General features: G+C 40.8%; 1 protein-coding gene across 1 annotated transcript in view; it reads left to right on the forward strand.

Annotated features, from left to right (window-relative positions):
- Nucleotides 1-16,333, forward strand: part of SEC31B (SEC31 homolog B, COPII coat complex component) — a 64,455-nt gene extending 48,122 nt beyond the window's left edge. The window contains 10 exon segments of the mRNA XM_037804356.1: nt 3,167-3,329; nt 4,048-4,221; nt 4,708-4,869; nt 12,443-12,620; nt 13,063-13,377; nt 13,643-13,701; nt 13,964-14,119; nt 14,402-14,521; nt 14,953-15,024; nt 15,208-16,333. Coding sequence (XP_037660284.1) covers nt 3,167-3,329; nt 4,048-4,221; nt 4,708-4,869; nt 12,443-12,620; nt 13,063-13,377; nt 13,643-13,701; nt 13,964-14,119; nt 14,402-14,521; nt 14,953-15,024; nt 15,208-15,387 — 1,579 coding nt within the window. The 3' untranslated portion in view covers nt 15,388-16,333.
- The last annotated feature ends 195 nt before the right edge of the window (nt 16,334-16,528 follow it).

Here is a 16,528-nt window from a genome sequence, read left to right on the forward strand (position 1 = left end):
CCTAGGAATAAACTTAACCAAAGATGTAAAAGACCTATACAAAGAAAACTACATAACTCTACTAAAAGAAATAGAAGGGGACCTTAAAAGATGGAAAAATATTCCATGTTCATGGATAGGAAGGCTAAATGTCATTAAGATGTCAATTCTACCCAAACTCATCTACAGATTCAATGCAATCCCAATCAAAATTCCAACAACCTACTTTGCAGACTTGGAAAAGCTAGTTATCAAATTTATTTGGAAAGGGAAGATGCCTCGAATTGCTAAAGACACTCTAAAAAAGAAAAACGAAGTGGGAGGACTTACACTCCCTGACTTTGAAGCTTATTATAAAGCCACAGTTGCCAAAACAGCATGGTACTGGCACAAAGATAGACATATAGATCAATGGAATCGAATTGAGAATTCAGAGATAGACCCTCAGATCTATGGCCGACTGATCTTTGATAAGGCCCCCAAAGTCACTGAACTGAGCCATAATGGTCTTTTCAACAAATGGGGCTGGGAGAGTTGGATATCCATATCCAAAAGAATGAAAGAGGACCCCTACCTCACCCCCTACACAAAAATTAACTCAAAATGGACCAAAGATCTCAATATAAAAGAAAGTACCATAAAACTCCTAGAAGATAATGTAGGAAAACATCTTCAAGACCTTGTATTAGGCAGCCACTTCCTAGACTTTACACCCAAAGCACAAGCAACAAAAGAGAAAATAGATAAATGGGAACTCCTCAAGCTTAGAAGTTTCTGCACCTCAAAGGAATTTCTCAAAAAGGTAAAGAGGCAGCCAACTCAATGGGAAAAAATTTTTGGAAACCATGTATCTGACAAAAGACTGATATCTTGCATATACAAAGAAATCCTACAACTCAATGACAATAGTACAGACAGCCCAATTATAAAATGGGCAAAAGATATGAAAAGACAGTTCTCTGAAGAGGAAATACAAATGGCCAAGAAACACATGAAAAAATGTTCAGCTTCATACCATCTAACACTGGTTAGAATGGCTGCCATTAAACAAACAGGAAACTACAAATGCTGGAGGGGATGTGGAGAAATTGGAACTCTTATTCATTGTTGGTGGGACTGTATAATGTTTCAGCCACTCTGGAAGTCAGTCTGGCAGTTCCTTAGAAAACTAGATATAGAGCTACCATTCGATCCAGCGATTGCACTTCTCGGTATATACCCGGAAGATCGGAAAGCAGTGACACGAACAGATATCTGCACGCCAATGTTCATAGCAGCATTATTCACAATTGCCAAGAGATGGAAACAACCCAAATGTCCTTCAACAGATGAGTGGATAAATAAAATGTGGTATATACACACGATGGAATACTACGCGGCAGTAAGAAGGAACGATCTGGTGAAACATATGACAACATGGATGAACCTTGAAGACATAATGCTGAGCGAAATAAGCCAGGCACAAAAAGAGAAATATTATATGCTACCACTAATGTGAACTTTGAAAAATGTAAAACAAATGGTTTATAATGTAGAATGTAGGGGAACTAGCAGTAGAGAGCAACTAAGGAAGGGGGAACAATAATCCAAGAACAGATAAGCTATTTAACGTTCTGGGGATGCCCAGAAATGACTATGGTCTGTTAATTTCTGATGGATGTAGTAGGAACAAGTTCACTGAAATGTTGCTATATTATGCAACTTTCTTGGGGTAAAGTAGGAACATGTTGGAAGTTAAGCAGTTATCTTAGGTTAGTTGTCTTTTTCTTACTCCCTTGTTATGGTCTCTTTGAAATGTTCTTTTATTGTATGTTTGTTTTCTTTTTAACTTTTTTTTTCATACAGTTGATTTAAAAAAGAAGGGAAAGTTAAAAAAAAAAAAAAAAAACAAGAAAAACAAGGAAAAAAAAAAAAGATGTAGTGCCCCCTTGAGGAGCCTGTGGAGAATGCAGGGGTATTCGCCTACCCCACCTCCATGGTTGCTAACATGACCACAGACATAGGGGACTGGTGGTTTGATGGGTTGAGCCCTCTACCATAAGTTTTACCCTTGGGAAGACGGTTGCTGCAAAGGAGAGGCTAGGCCTCCCTATATTTGTGCCTAAGAGTCTCCTCCTGAATGCCTCTTTGTTGCTCAGATGTGGCCCTCTCTCTCTGGCTAAGCCAACTTGAAAGGTGAAATCACTGCCCTCCCCCCTACGTGGGATCAGACACCCAGGGGAGAGAATCTCCCTGGCAACGTGGAATATGACTCCCGGGGAGGAATGTAGACCTGGCATCGTGGGACGGAGAACATCTTCTTGAACAAAAGGGGGATGTGAAAGGAAATGAAATAAGCTTCAGTGGCAGAGAGATTCCAAAACGAGCCGAGAGATCATTCTGGTGGGCACTCTTACGCACACTTTAGACAACCCTTTTTAGGTTCTAAAGAATTGGGGTAGCTGGTGGTGGATACCTGAAACTGTCAAACTACAACCCAGAACCCATGAATCTCGAAGACAGTTGTATAAAAATGTAGCTTATGAGGGGTGACAATGGGATTGGGAAAGCCATAAGGACCAAACTCTACTTTGTCTAGTTTATGGATGGATGTGTAGAAAAGTAGGGGAAGGAAACAAACAGACAAAGGTACCCAGTGTTCTTTTTTACTTCAATTGCTCTTTTTCACTCTAATTATTATTCTTGTTATTTTTGTGTGTGTGCTAATGAAGGTGTCAGGGATTTATTTAGGTGATGAATGTACAACTATGTAATGGTACTGTAAACAATCGAAAGTACAATTTGTTTTGTATGACTGCGTGGTATGTGAATATATCTCAATAAAATGATGATAAAAAAAAAAAAAAAAGATCGAGTGGAATAATCTCCTTAGTCAAAGGACACTGTGAGGGAGGCGGCAATGTTGTTTTGGGAGGTCAGACCATGTTGTTAGGGCCAATATCTTGCTCAGCCAGGAGGCAGGGACTAGCGTGCATACTCCTACTTTCAGTAAGGATCATTTATTGTCCTGTTTTACTTTTTCTAGTCACAACTTGATGCAGGAGCTTTGCCCTTTAGTGTAGAGTAGGGTTATCCTCAGTGTTGTCTTAAAGCCACTGTAGTTATTTGTATTGAAGCTCGTAGTTCTTCACCTATTTCCAAACCAGAGAAGGAGGAAAAGCAAAGGGAGGCTGTGCCATTAATGAAGTTTCCATCTCTCTGCAGACACACTGGGAACTCTCATGGAGCAGGACGGCAGCAGGGCACTAACCTCCAAAGCCAGACTCTGTTATGTGTGCTCAGGGAGTAGGGAATGGCTGGTGAAATGCTGGGAAAAATGCCACCAGGCTTCACCTCCCTTGGCTCTGCAGGTACCTTTTCTCTGCAGGGTACTGGTCACTCCACACTGGGCCAGGAGAGAGGCTAGTGGTGAGCATGTGCAAGAATAGTAGAAGCAAGTCCTCGGGGTGCCCAGGCTGGAGCCTAGAAGAGAAGGTCTGTCAACATCTGGGACCTTCTCCCAAGGATGCAGTATCACCTCCTTCTCTTCTCAGTCAGGAGAGATTGAGCAGCAGTTGCTTGGATATTAACCTTCATAATTTTTTCTCATTTCAAGTTGGTTATGCAAGTGAATTCTATATTTGGGTAATTATGATCCTGGCTCTTCTGTTAGCAGCATGTGAAAAGTTTTGTGGATCTAACCTGTACCAGGCACTCTGTAGGTGACCAGAGAAGGCAGGGATCATAGATTCATGAGACAAAGTTACAATGAAACAATGGAATGGTATAACAGAGTTTGTAATAGGTGACCTACTAGCAGAGAGGGTAAAGAAAGCAAAAAGAGGAAACAGAGATATACAAGAGTCTAAGACCCAGATGGGTCCAATTGAGCCCAAACCGAACAGTTTGGGAGATGAGGCCACGTGGCCCTTCTCTTATATATCATTGCCTGCTGCCTTCACCTGGGTATGGCATGAAAATGTTCTCTTCATCTCTATCCATAATGGGAAATCCATGGGTGAGCTGCCTGGGCTTAGAGAGCAGGATGTATTTTAATGAAGGCTGACCCCCTCATTCTTGCCTCTGTAGGATCTGATGGAGGAGGTGATGGTCCTCAACAGGAGCGTGGAGCTATTCTGAGGTCCTGGTGGGATGTGCCCAGGTCCTGCCACCGCCTACAGAGTTACTCAGTATGCCAATCTCTTGGCAGCCCAGGGCAGCCTGGCCCCAGCCATGAGCTATCTACCCAGTGACTGTGCTCAGGTGAGTGCAGCCCTGCGGAGAGAGCAAACCATTTCAGTCAGCTAACACTGGCTGAACACCCACCATGTAGCGCATGCTGTGCTCAATGCTAATGCTTCCAGGATAAATAACATCTGGTCCCTCAAGCCACTCAAAATCTTTTGGGGGAAGATCAGATGTCAATAACTAATAGTGCATAGCAGAAGCTTGTACAAAGCACTGAAGGGCCTGATTTTGCCTGGAGGTCAGGGAAGATGTCCCAGTAATTAAAACTGTTGAGCTGGACCTCCAGAGAGAAGTAGCTTACCAGCAGATGTTGGACATTCTAGACAGAAAGAACAGCAAGGAAGGAGATGTGGTAGGGTTTAGTGAACTTTGAGTCATCTAAGGGGGCTAGAGTATGGAGGGGCAGCTGAAGTTCAATTGCTATATGGGCCAGGCTTGTAAGAGAGGATGTTTTGTTTTAATTTTACTTAACTCAGTTCTTCCTTTTAACAATTCTTACAGCCATCAGTTCAGCAGCTGAGAGATAGACTTTTTCACACTCAGGGTTTTGGTGTCTTGAGCCAACAGTCTCCCCCTCTCCCCTTCCCCTGGGTTGTTGTGGGAGCTGCCCCTCAATCTAAAGAAATATCGTCCTACAGATTGGGATTCCAACCTTCTTACCAGGTAAGACCTTATTGGTTTGTTCATTTATTCATTCATTCAAAAGTACTTATTAGTGGCATGCCAGGCATGATTCTAGGCACTTGGAATTTGTTAGTGAACAAAATTGGTGAAAATTCTTGACCTCATAGAGCATAGATTCAGTTGCTTTTCTAATAACTGTTTATTGAACAACTGCTCTTAGAACAGAAAGGTGCACAAACCATAATCCTTACCCTCACATAGTTTTTAGTCTAGTGGAAAGATAGATATGTGAAAAATAACTACAGTGCATCAAACAATAGCAGATTATACATTCTTAAACAGATACTTATACACCAATGTTTATAGCAGCATTATTCACAATAGCCAGAAGGTGGAAATAACCCGTGTCCATCAATAGATGAGTAGATAAACAAAATGTGGTATATACACACAATGGAATCTTACTAGGCTATAAGAAAGAATGAAGTTATGAGACCTGCTGCAACATGGAAGAGTCTTGAAAACATGCTTGGTGAAATAAGTAAGGCCCATAAGGACAGATATTGTGATATCATTTATAAGAGATGAGTAGAAATAGCAAATTCTCAGAGATGTAAAGTGGATTAGAGTTTACCAGGGGATGAGGGGAGGAGGGAAGGGGAGTGTTTGTTTGGAAAAATTTTATTTTTTTAATTAAAAGTTAAAAAAAAAAAAAGTTAAACATAGAACTTTCATATAACCTGGGAACCCTTACTTCTAGAGATATACCCAAAAGCATTGAAAGCAAGGACTCAGATAGTTGTACACCAGTGTTCATAGCAGCATTATTCACATTAGCCAAAAGGCAGAAGCAACCCCAGTGTCCATCAACAAATGAATGGATAAACAAAATGTGGTATATACATAAAATGGAATATTGTCAGCCTTAAAAAGGAATGAATTTTGGATGGATTGTATGGTGGGTAAATACATCTCAATAAAATTGCTTTAAAAAAAAAGGAATGCACTGTGGATGATTATAGGGTATGTGAATATACCTCAATAAAACCATATTAGAAAAAAAAAAAGAATGATGTTCTGATCCATACCACCAAATGGATGAACCGAGAAGACATCATGTTGAGTGAAATGTCAGGCACAAAGGAGCAGATATTGTATGATTCCATTTATATGAAATAGCTAGAATATGCAAACTCGTGGAGACAGAGAGTAGAGTACCAGGGGAGAGGGGCAGGAAGATTGGGGAGTTAATGTACAATGAGTATAGGGTTTCTGTTTGGGGTGATGGGAAAGTTCTGGTAATGGATGGTGGTGAGGGTACTACAACATTGTGAATATGATTAATCCCACTGAATGGTATGCTTGAGAGTGGTTGACATGGGAAAGTTTATGTTGTATATATGTTTCCACAATTTAAGAAAAAGCAACTAAAGAGACAGTGATAATTAAGTGTAATACATGATCCTGGACTGGATCCAATAATGGAGGAGAAAAGGCTCAAAAGGATATTATTAGGACATATCAAAATATGAACTTGGGACATAGTCTGTAAGCTTTATATCAATGTTAAATTTCTTTAACTTGATAACATGGTTACATAAGTGAATATCCTTGTTTTTAGGAAATATACATGGACGTATTATGTGTTCAAGGAGAATGTTTAGAAAATAGACAGACAGATAGATGAATAGATGGATGGAATGATAACAGCCAATATTGCAAAGTGTTAAAATTGGTGGATCTAGGTATCTGGGGAGGGGTATGTTGGAATTCTCTGTTTGGGTTTTGTATTATTTTTGAAACTGTCCTGTAGGTGTGAAATTATTTCAAAATTTATAGTTTAGGAAAAAAAACTACAGTAAAACTCATAAATGTCATGATTAGGGTATGATAAGTTGCCATGGGATCACGCAGAAGAAAGCACTTTGTGTGTATGTCAGGGTGGTGAGGGGGCTGGATGTTCAGGCAGTGTTTCAGAATGAGTATGATGTTTGAGCTGAAGATTACAAGTTATTTAGGCAAAGGAAAGGCTAGATGGAAGCTGTTTCAGGCAGAGGAGGGATCAGCGTGTACAAAGGCCTTTAATGTGAGAATGGGCAAAGCCCATTTGAGAAACCACTAATACTTTAATGTGGCTGCAAAACAGGTGTTTGTAGAATGGAGTGAGGTTAAATGAAGCTGGTGAAACAGGTAGGAGTTAGAGCTGAAGGATTTGGTATTCTGTGCTAAAGAGCTTAGACATCATCATGAGGGCAGTGAGGAGCTATTGGATGGTTTTATGCAGGGGAGTGATATGATTAGCTGTGTTTAAGATGGGCAAGGCTGGAGGCAGGGAGACTAGTTAGGAGGCTGTTGCAGTATTACCAGCTAGAGGCAATAAGTACATGAAATGACCTAAAGCTGTTGGAGAGGAAGGTTAGATTTGTGATATTTAGTAGGTAGAATTGACAGAAATTGATTATAGTTTAGAGTTGTGGGGGATGAGGGGGGAGAGGGAGGAATTGGGAATAATCCCCAGGATCCTGGCCACAGTGACTAGGTGGATTAGGTGCTGTTAACCTGTGAGACCAGGAGCCTGCTAGAGGGTCTGGGGAATAAAATCCAGGGAGACTCAAAGGTAGAGATATCAGGCAGATGCTCTGATGATATATCCTATCCCATATTCAACTTCCATCCTAGTTCTTCTTTCCTTTTCCTTCCCTTCTTTTATTTTATTTTAAAGTAATAACTGATTCTCAGGAGACAGCAAAGAAATATACAGGGAAGTCCCAAAGTCCCATATACCTTTCCCCCAACCCCCCATGCCAACATCCCACACAACTAAAGTACGATATCAAAACCTAGAAATCAACATAGGTACAATTCATAGAGTTTAGTCAGATTTCACCAGTTTTACATGTACTTATCTGTGTGTATGTTTATAGCTCTATACAATTTTCTCAAATGTGTAGCCTTGTGTAACGACCACAATCATGATACTCATCTGGACCACCACGAAATTTATGTGACTTCTTTATAGCCACACCCATCCATTCCCTTCCCATCCTCAATCCCTGGGAGCTACTAATCTGTATAATTCTGTGTTACATAATCTGTATAATTATGTTATATAATTATGTTGTTTCATGATTGTTCCATAAATAGAATCATGCAGTATTTATCCTTTTGAGATTGGTTATTTTCACTCGGCGTAAATTTTTTGAGGTTCATCCAAGTTGTTGTGTGTATCAGTAGTTCATTCCTTTCTGTTGCTGGGTAGTATTCCATGGTGTGGATGTATGAGTTTCTTTAACCACCCACCCTATGAAGGACAATCTGGGTAATTTCCAGTTTTGGGCTATTATGAATAAAGCTCCTATGAGCATTCGGATACAAGTTCCTGAGTGAAAGTAAGTCTTCATATTTCTGGGATAAATGCCCGAGAGTACAATTGCTGTGTTGTATAGTAAGTCCAGTTTTAGTTTTGAAAAGCTGCCAAATTGTCAACTAGAGTGGTCATACCATTTTACATACCCACCAGCAATGTTTGAATGATTCTGCATCCTCACTAGCATTTGGTGTTATCATTATTTTTCAATTTTATAATTCTGATAGGTGGGTAATGATACCTCTCATTGTGGTTTTAACTTGAATCTTTCTAATGACCAATGTTGAACATCCACCTTTTTATGTGTTTATTTGCCATGAATATATCCTCTTCAGGATATATAGCAATGGCTGTTCATGTCTTTTGCCCATTTTTAATTGGATTATTTTTTTAAATGTTGAGCGTTCTAGTTTGCTAATGCTGCCAGAATGCAAAACATTCTGGAAATGGATTGGCTTTTATAAAGGGGGTTTATTTAGTTACATAGTTACAATCTTAAGGCCATAAAGTGTCCAAGGTAACACATCAACAATTGGGTACCTTCACTGGAGGATGGCCAATGGTGTCCAGAAATCCTCTGTTAGCTGGGAAGGCACGTGGCTGGTGTCTGCTCCAGGGTTCTGGTTTCAAAATGTTTCTCCTAGGACATTCCTCTCTAGGCTTCAGTTCCTCAAAAATGTCACTCTTTTTTGCACTTGGGGCATTTTTCCTCTCTTGGCTTCTCCAGAGCAAAAGTCTGCTTTCAACGGCCATCTTCAAACTGTGTCTCAGCTGCAGCTACTCTTTCAGCTCCTGTGCATTCTTCAAAGTGTCCCTCTTGGCTGTAGCTCTTCTTCAAAATGTCACTCTCAGCTACACTGAGTTTCTTCTGTTTGTCAGCTCATTTATATGGCTCCAGTGATTTAATTTAGACCCGCCCTGAATGGGTGGGGTAACACCTCTATGGAAATTATCCAATCAGAGTCATCACCCACCGTTGGGTGGGGTGCATCTCCACAGAAATATTCAAAGAATTACAATCTAATCAACATTGATACCTCTGCCCACACAAGATTACATCAAAGATGATGGCGTTTGGGGAGAAATAATACATTCAAACCAGCACATTGAGTTTTGAGAGTTCTTTGTATATTCTAGATACAAATCCTTTGTTGGATATGTGATTTTCAAATATTTTCTCCCAATCTGTAACTTGTACTTTCACCCTTTTAACAGAGTCTTTCACAGAAAAAAAGTTTTTAATTTTATGAGGTCCAATTTATAATTTTTTCCTGTTATGGATCATACTTTTGGCGTTAAGTCTAAGAACTCTTTACCTAGTCATAGGTGCTGAAAATTCTCTCCTATGTTTTTTTCTAGAAGTTTTATAGATTTATGCTTTACGTTTAAGTCCATGTTTCATTCTGAGTTAATTTTTTTATAAGGTGTAAATTTTGGGTCAAGCTTCTTTTGTGGTGGTTGTTGATGAATGTCCAGTTACTCCCATCACCATTTATGAAAAGGCTATCCCTCCTCAATTTAATTGACTTTAGTCCCTGTCAAAAATTAAGTGGGCATTTTTGTGTGGCTCAATTTCTGGGTATCTCTCCCTCCTCTATTAGCACACTGTCTTGATTATTGCAACAATAAGTAAGTGTTAACATGGAGAAAGGTAGTCCTACTTTATTCTTCTTTTTCAAAATTGGTTTTGGATATGCTAGGGCCTTTCCCTTTCCACATAAATTTTCGAGTAAGCTCATTTATGTCTACAAAGAAGCTTGCTGATCTTTTTATAGGAATGCTTTAAACCTATGGATTAATTTAAGGAGAATTGACATCATTACTATATTGAGTGTTCCAATCCATGAACCTGGTATGTCACTACAAGTTTTTAGGTCTTCTTTGATTTCTTCCATCAGCATTTTATAATTTTCATCATATGATCCTATACTTATTTTGTCAGATTCATACCTAAGTAATTTTCTTTGGCACAAGTTTAAATCAAATGACATTGCATTTTTTATTTTGGTTTCCACTTGTTTGTTGTCAGTACATGGAAGTGCAATTGACTTTTGTGTGTTGATCTTCTATCCTGTGACCTTATTGAACTTCCTATTAGTACTAGGAGTTTTCATTTTTCATTTTTTTAAAAAAAATTCCTTGGGGTTTTCTACATAGACAGTCATGTTGTCTGCAAATAGAGACAGTTTTATTTCTGTTTTTCCAATCTGTATGTACTTTCTTTTTCTTTCCTTATTACAGTAACTAGGACTTCCGCTACTCTGTTAAATAAGAATAGTTGGAACAAACATCCTTGCCTGTTCCTGATCTTAGAGGGAAGGCATTCTGTCTTTCACCATTAAGTATGATTTTAGCTGTAGGTTTTTGGTAAATACTGTTTATGAGGCTGAGAGAGTTTCCCTCTATTCCTAGTGTACTCAGTTTTTTTTAATGCAGTTTTATTGAGATATATTCACACACCATACAATCCATCCAAAGTATATAATCAAAGGCTTACATTATCATCACATAGTTGTTCATTCATCACCACAATCTATTTTAGAACATTTCCATTACTCTAAAAATAAATAAATAAAAAAGAAAGCTCAAAACATTCCATACCCCTTATTCCCCCTATTATTTACCCTTGGTATTGATGTGGTACATTTGTTACTGTTAATGAAAGAATAATAAGATACTACTGTTAACCACAGTCCATAGTTTGCAATAGGTACATTTTTCCCTTATATCACTCTATTATTGACTCCTTGTAATAGTATTATACATTTGTTCTAGTTCATGAAAGAACTTTTTAATATTTGTACTATTTATCACAGTCATCATCCACCACAAGATTCACTGTGTTATACATTCCCATGTTTTAACCTCCAGCTTTCCTTTTGGTGACATTCAGGACTCTAAACTTCCCCTTTCCACCACATTCACCCACAATTCAGCATTGTTAATTATGCGCACAATAACATGCTACAGTCACCTTTATCCATTTCCAAATGATTACATTTGACCTAGTTAAAAATTCTGCACCTAATAAAAAACTGGTCCCCATTCTCTAGTCTCATTCTGTCTCCTGGTATAGTCTAGCTTTTATGTCTGTGAGTTTACATGTAATTAGTTTGTATCAGTGAGATCAGACAATATTTGTCCTTTTGTGTCTGATTTATTTCACACAACATTTTGTCTTCAAGGTTCATCCATGTTTTATTTGCTTCAGGATTTCATTCCTTCTTAACTGCTGAATAATATTCCATCGTATGTATATAACACATTTTGTTTATCCATTCATCTGTTGATAGACACTTGGGTTGTTTCCATCTTTTGGCAATTGTGAATAATGCTGCTGTGAACATCACTGTGCAAGTGTCTGTTCACATCCCTGCTTTCAGATCTTCTGAGTATATAACAAATTGAACTGAGTTAAAAAAAATTTTTTTTATCCTCATTGGGTATTGAATTTGTTGAATGGTCTTTCTGCATCATTTGATATGATCCTATGTTTTTCTTCTTTTGCCTGTTGATATGGTAGATTACATTGGTTGATCTTCAAATATTGAACCAGCCTTAGATGACTGGGAATAAATCCCTCTTGATTGGATTTGATTTGCTAAAACTTTGTTGAGGAATTTTGTGTCTAAGTTCATGAGAGACATTGTCCTACAGTTTTATTTTGTGCTGTCTTTGTCTGGTTTTGATATCAGGGTGATAATGCTGGCTTCATAAAATGAGTTAGGAAATATTCCCTTTTCTGCTTTCTGGAAGAGATTGTGTAAAATTGGTGTTAATTCTTCTTTGAATGTTGGGTAAAATTTTCCAGTGAAACCATCTGGGCCTGGAAATTTCTTTTGGGGGAGGTTTTTAATTAGAAATTAAATTTCTTTCATAATTATAGGACTCTTCAGGTTATGTGTTTCATCTTGGCTGAGTTTTGATAGTTTGTTGGTTTTGAGGAAGTGGTCCATTTCTTCTAGGTTGTTGAATTTATGAGCGTAAAGTTGCCTGTAGTATTCCTTTATTATTTCCTGTTATGGCTGCAGGATCTGTTGTGATATCCTCATTTACATTCCTGATATTGATAATTTGTGTTTTTTCCCTTTTTATCTTTGTCAGCCTTTCTAAAAGTTTATCAATTTTGCTGATTTTTTTTTGAAGTACCAACTTTTTGTTTCATTAATTTTCTTTATTGTTTTTCTATTTTAAATTAATTCCCTTTCTTTTCCTGTCCAAGAGCAACCTTTTTTCCCCCCACAGGTACCAACTCCATCTCCAAGGCCAAGGGTTTTCACACCTCAGTCATCACCAGTGATGCTCTTGACACCTTCTCATCCTAGCCCTTATAAGGATTCCAGAACCCAGAATGTAAGTGACTACAGGACACCTGGATCCCAGGCAGTCCAGCCTTTCCTCCTGGGCCCTGGGGTAAGGACTGGTGAGTGAATAAGTGAAGATTTGTCTGGGGCAGAGCACAGATATCTCAGGAAAGCAATTGGCATGGCTAGTAGGGGTTTGGGAGGCAATCTGTCTGTCTAGTGAGAGGAGGTTAGAATTGAAGCCTGAATTTCCAGCACTATCACTTATTGGGTTTGTACCGTGGGCAATATATTTAGCCACTCTGTTTCTTTTGTAAAATTAGAGTAATTATTATATTCATTTCAACCCCCATAGGATTGTTTTGAAGGCCAAATAAGGAATATGGTTAAAAGTAAAAGTACTTCATAAAGGGTAGATCATCATACACATGTACTGATCATTTATTATTCTTACTATTAGTTTTTAAATTTTGTATTGCTGCGCTATTCCTCCCTGTTGTGCTCTGGGTCTCTTCCAAATTGAAGTTAGATGGCAAATAATCTGTTTCTATTCCACTTCAGTTCTATCTCAGCTGCAGCAGTTAGGAGGGCAGAGGGCTCAAGCTCCTAACCTCATGGAATCTCCTGGAATATGGCCTCTTCCATGTCCCCCTCTACCCATGACACTCCCTAACATCATGCAGCCTAGCTTTGCCTCCGTGCCTAAGACTCCTCAACTGTTCCCTCTGCCTCCTGTGAGACTACCAGGTCCCAGCCCTGTGAGCTCCCAGCTCCCAGCCCCTCCTACCAGTTTCCCTGTGGCATACTCTCCAGGAGGGCCAGGTTTTCCATGTTCTAGCACCCTCCTGACCACGGGCACCTTGACTCCTCACCCAGGTCAGTCTTCCTCCCGTGGCTTCCCTCTTCTGGGTTATTGCCTCCCTCTCCTCCCTTCCCTACTACATCTTATGATTCTCTTTCCTCAAGCCAATGAACTGGGTCCCCTTGGGTTGGAGAATGTCAACTGGGAATGTGGTTGGTCTGCAGAGGGAGATTTGGTGGACTCCAGATAGAATAATTTTGCTGGCCTTGAGGCCAAAAATTTCCAATGTTCCTGACTATGCCCCTAAATACCTCTGTTTTTTTTTTTTCCCCTATACAGAGCCTCAAGATTCCTGGAAAGATGCTCCAGCCCTCAGGAGAAACCTCCAGAGGAAAAAGGTCAATGCACTCATGTATTCACCAATGACCCACATCTAGTTCCTTCTCATTCTCAGGCATATACTCTGTCTTCTCTCTTTCCCACTTACTGCTTATTTCCTCAGCCCCTTCCTCTTTCTGTCTTACATACATACACCAGTCCTCCACATCCCAGTTCCCCACTCATTATTTTGTCCCCTTGATCACTCATTTCACACCCCCAAACCAGGGCCCAAGGAGTCTCTCAGTTTAGAGTCACATTCCTTTCTTTCTCTGTCTTTAGCTGCCAGAGATATTTATGCCCCCAGCAACAATTACTGCTCTGGTTATGAGCCTCACGCCTAAGCCACAAGGTGTCCTTTCATCACACCCCCTTGTCCCCAGCGTGACTCGTGCTCCCCCTGGGGCTCCAGGAGATCTCAGCCTGCAGGTGGCAGGTGTCTCCCTCCCCTGGGAAACCTTTCAGCCCTCTTTGGGTGTAGGAAAGTGGAAAGCATGGCAGATGGGCCTCATTCCTCAAGGTAGAGGTGGTCTCTGAGCTGAAGGAGACTGGAGGTGGGTACCAGGTGTCTTTATTGCAGAGAAGGGGAGGGTGATCCTCTCCCCAACTCTGTTCTGCTACAGTGGGAGCAGGGTGACTAAGTCACTGAGGACTAATCCTTAGGGAAGCCTTGAGAAGGACAGCTTATCTGTCTATCCTATCTCCCTGCTCCTCCATCAGCAAATTCAACAACTGCCACCAGAAAAGATAGAAAGGAGGGAACTGCCCCCAGAACATCAGTCCTTGAAGACCAGCTTTGAGGCACTTCTGCAGTGCTGTTCCCTGTCTGCAACTGACTCAGTAAGTCTCAACATTCCCCACAATGCCCTCCTCATATCCCTAGCTGGTTCCAAGACCCCTTTAGCTATAGGCCAATTCTTTGTATGACTCTGTTCTCACTGTCCCAAGACATGCTCTCTGTGTATCTTATACTTATTTGGTGCCCATGAGGAGTAGGGGAGGGGTTTAGAATCTGGGCTGAAGTCCAGCTCCTTAGTAGCAGAATCTAATAGCATTGAGTCTTAACTCCTGGAAAGGCAGCAGGGAGTTACTGGAAAGAGGGTGAAACCAGGAGTAAGCAAACCTTATCCTCTTTAGGCCTCCATTTTTACCTCTGTGAAATGATGGAAGCAGCATTAAGCCCTTCTGGCTCTAACATTCTGTGATTATTTACAGCCTTGTGTAGTTTTAGGCTTAGGGACTGGGGTCAGAATCCATTTCCCTTCCTGCAGAAGACAAAACGGAAGCTGGCTGAGGCAGCCGAACGTCGAGAATGTCTCTATGAAAAGCTCTGGGAGGAGACAGTAAGTACACCTAGTGTGCTTCCTTTGCAGTCACCCATGGTCATAGAAAGCCCAGTATCTTCTCTTCCATAGACCCTTCTTGCCTGGACTGGGCTCCAAAACTTGAGTCCTCTCCTGTTCCTTGCGTGCTGTCAGGGTAGGGACTGGCTTGGGCGTACTACCTAAGTGTCAGTCCCTTCACAGCTCTCGTCTCATGTCCTGGCTGGGCTCCACAAGGTCACCTGATGTGTGGATGCAGGAAGATTTGAGCAGGGCCTTGCCGTGCATGCCCAGGTGGTGAGCTGCAGCAGCTTCAGCGAGGTGTCCAGCTTCATGCCTGTCCTGAAGGCTCTCCTCACCATTGCTCATAAGCTGCAGGTCTAAACCAGGCAGCCTCTCTTGCCAAGAGGCCATTTCTGCTGTTACTTCACTCCTCCCCTATAGAAAAGAGAATTTTGGAACAGATTCTGTTTGTTTTTCCCAACCCTCTTCCTTTGCTGCCAGGTATGTGATCTTATAGGCTCTGCTCCAAACCAGCTAAGTGCCCACTTCCTACCCTTTTTTTGCCTGGCCTGCCTCTTTCGGTCCCCAAGGCAGGTTATAAGCCATTTCTTCACTTTTGCTAAGACCACACTCTGCTAGGACCTGGGCAGGAGGTCTCCCCCACAGATAATTGGTTTAAGTGGCTTCTGAGAGGATGAACAAGTTTGCTACTTCCAGATCTACCTCTGCTGTACCCATCTTGTAAGAAAAAGTCTACCCATCTTTTGTTTTTCCTCTTCTGTGGTTTATGAATCTGACCTTACCTTCTTCTTGCCTCTGACTTCCTGTTTCCAGGTCCATATTTCTCTCTAACCCCAGGGTATGGGGTAGAGTTGACTGCTGTTCACACTTGGAACACACTTTGGATGTGAGGGGTGGGTGCTGAACAGAACCAAGAAAGGGAGCTGTAGCCCTTTTTAAATGGAACTACTCATCTGCCATTATTTTTAAGAGTTGTTAGGTGTCTTTTCTGGAAACCATCTTAGGCTGTGAGACAGGAGCAGAGGGACCACAGCCTATGAGAACAGCTCCTGATTCCACCTGTGTATGGGCCCTAGTAGAGGGTGCTAGACCATTCATTCTGTGATGATAAGCCCAATTCTGGAATAGGAGCCATGTTAACAATGACCATCTTCTAGCACTGCTCCTCAAGGGTCGGGCCCTTCTCTCCATCAGCACATCTCAGGACTGACTACCTTCTCTGGCTGCACTTTCATGGTTGGACTCTGCATTTGATGCACTGATGGACTTAATGGTACAATAAAGCTGCTTTCATTTGGTTTCTTTAGTCATCTCCCAATCATTTTCTCCTCTGGATCCTATTTTGTCACTACCTCTCTTCTTTCTGGTCCTCTTTGTTCTTGCTCCCTGTACTCTAATAATGCATGAGAGAGGCTTGGGGAGAAGTAGGGAGTCAAGAGAATTGAAGAAAGGAGGGTATCCAGTACCTCTGCTAAAGACTGCAAGGCTCTCTCCTTGCAAT

Source organism: Choloepus didactylus, chromosome 15 (assembly GCF_015220235.1).
Source record: "Choloepus didactylus isolate mChoDid1 chromosome 15, mChoDid1.pri, whole genome shotgun sequence".
In the NCBI taxonomy this organism is placed as follows: domain Eukaryota; kingdom Metazoa; phylum Chordata; class Mammalia; order Pilosa; family Megalonychidae; genus Choloepus; species Choloepus didactylus.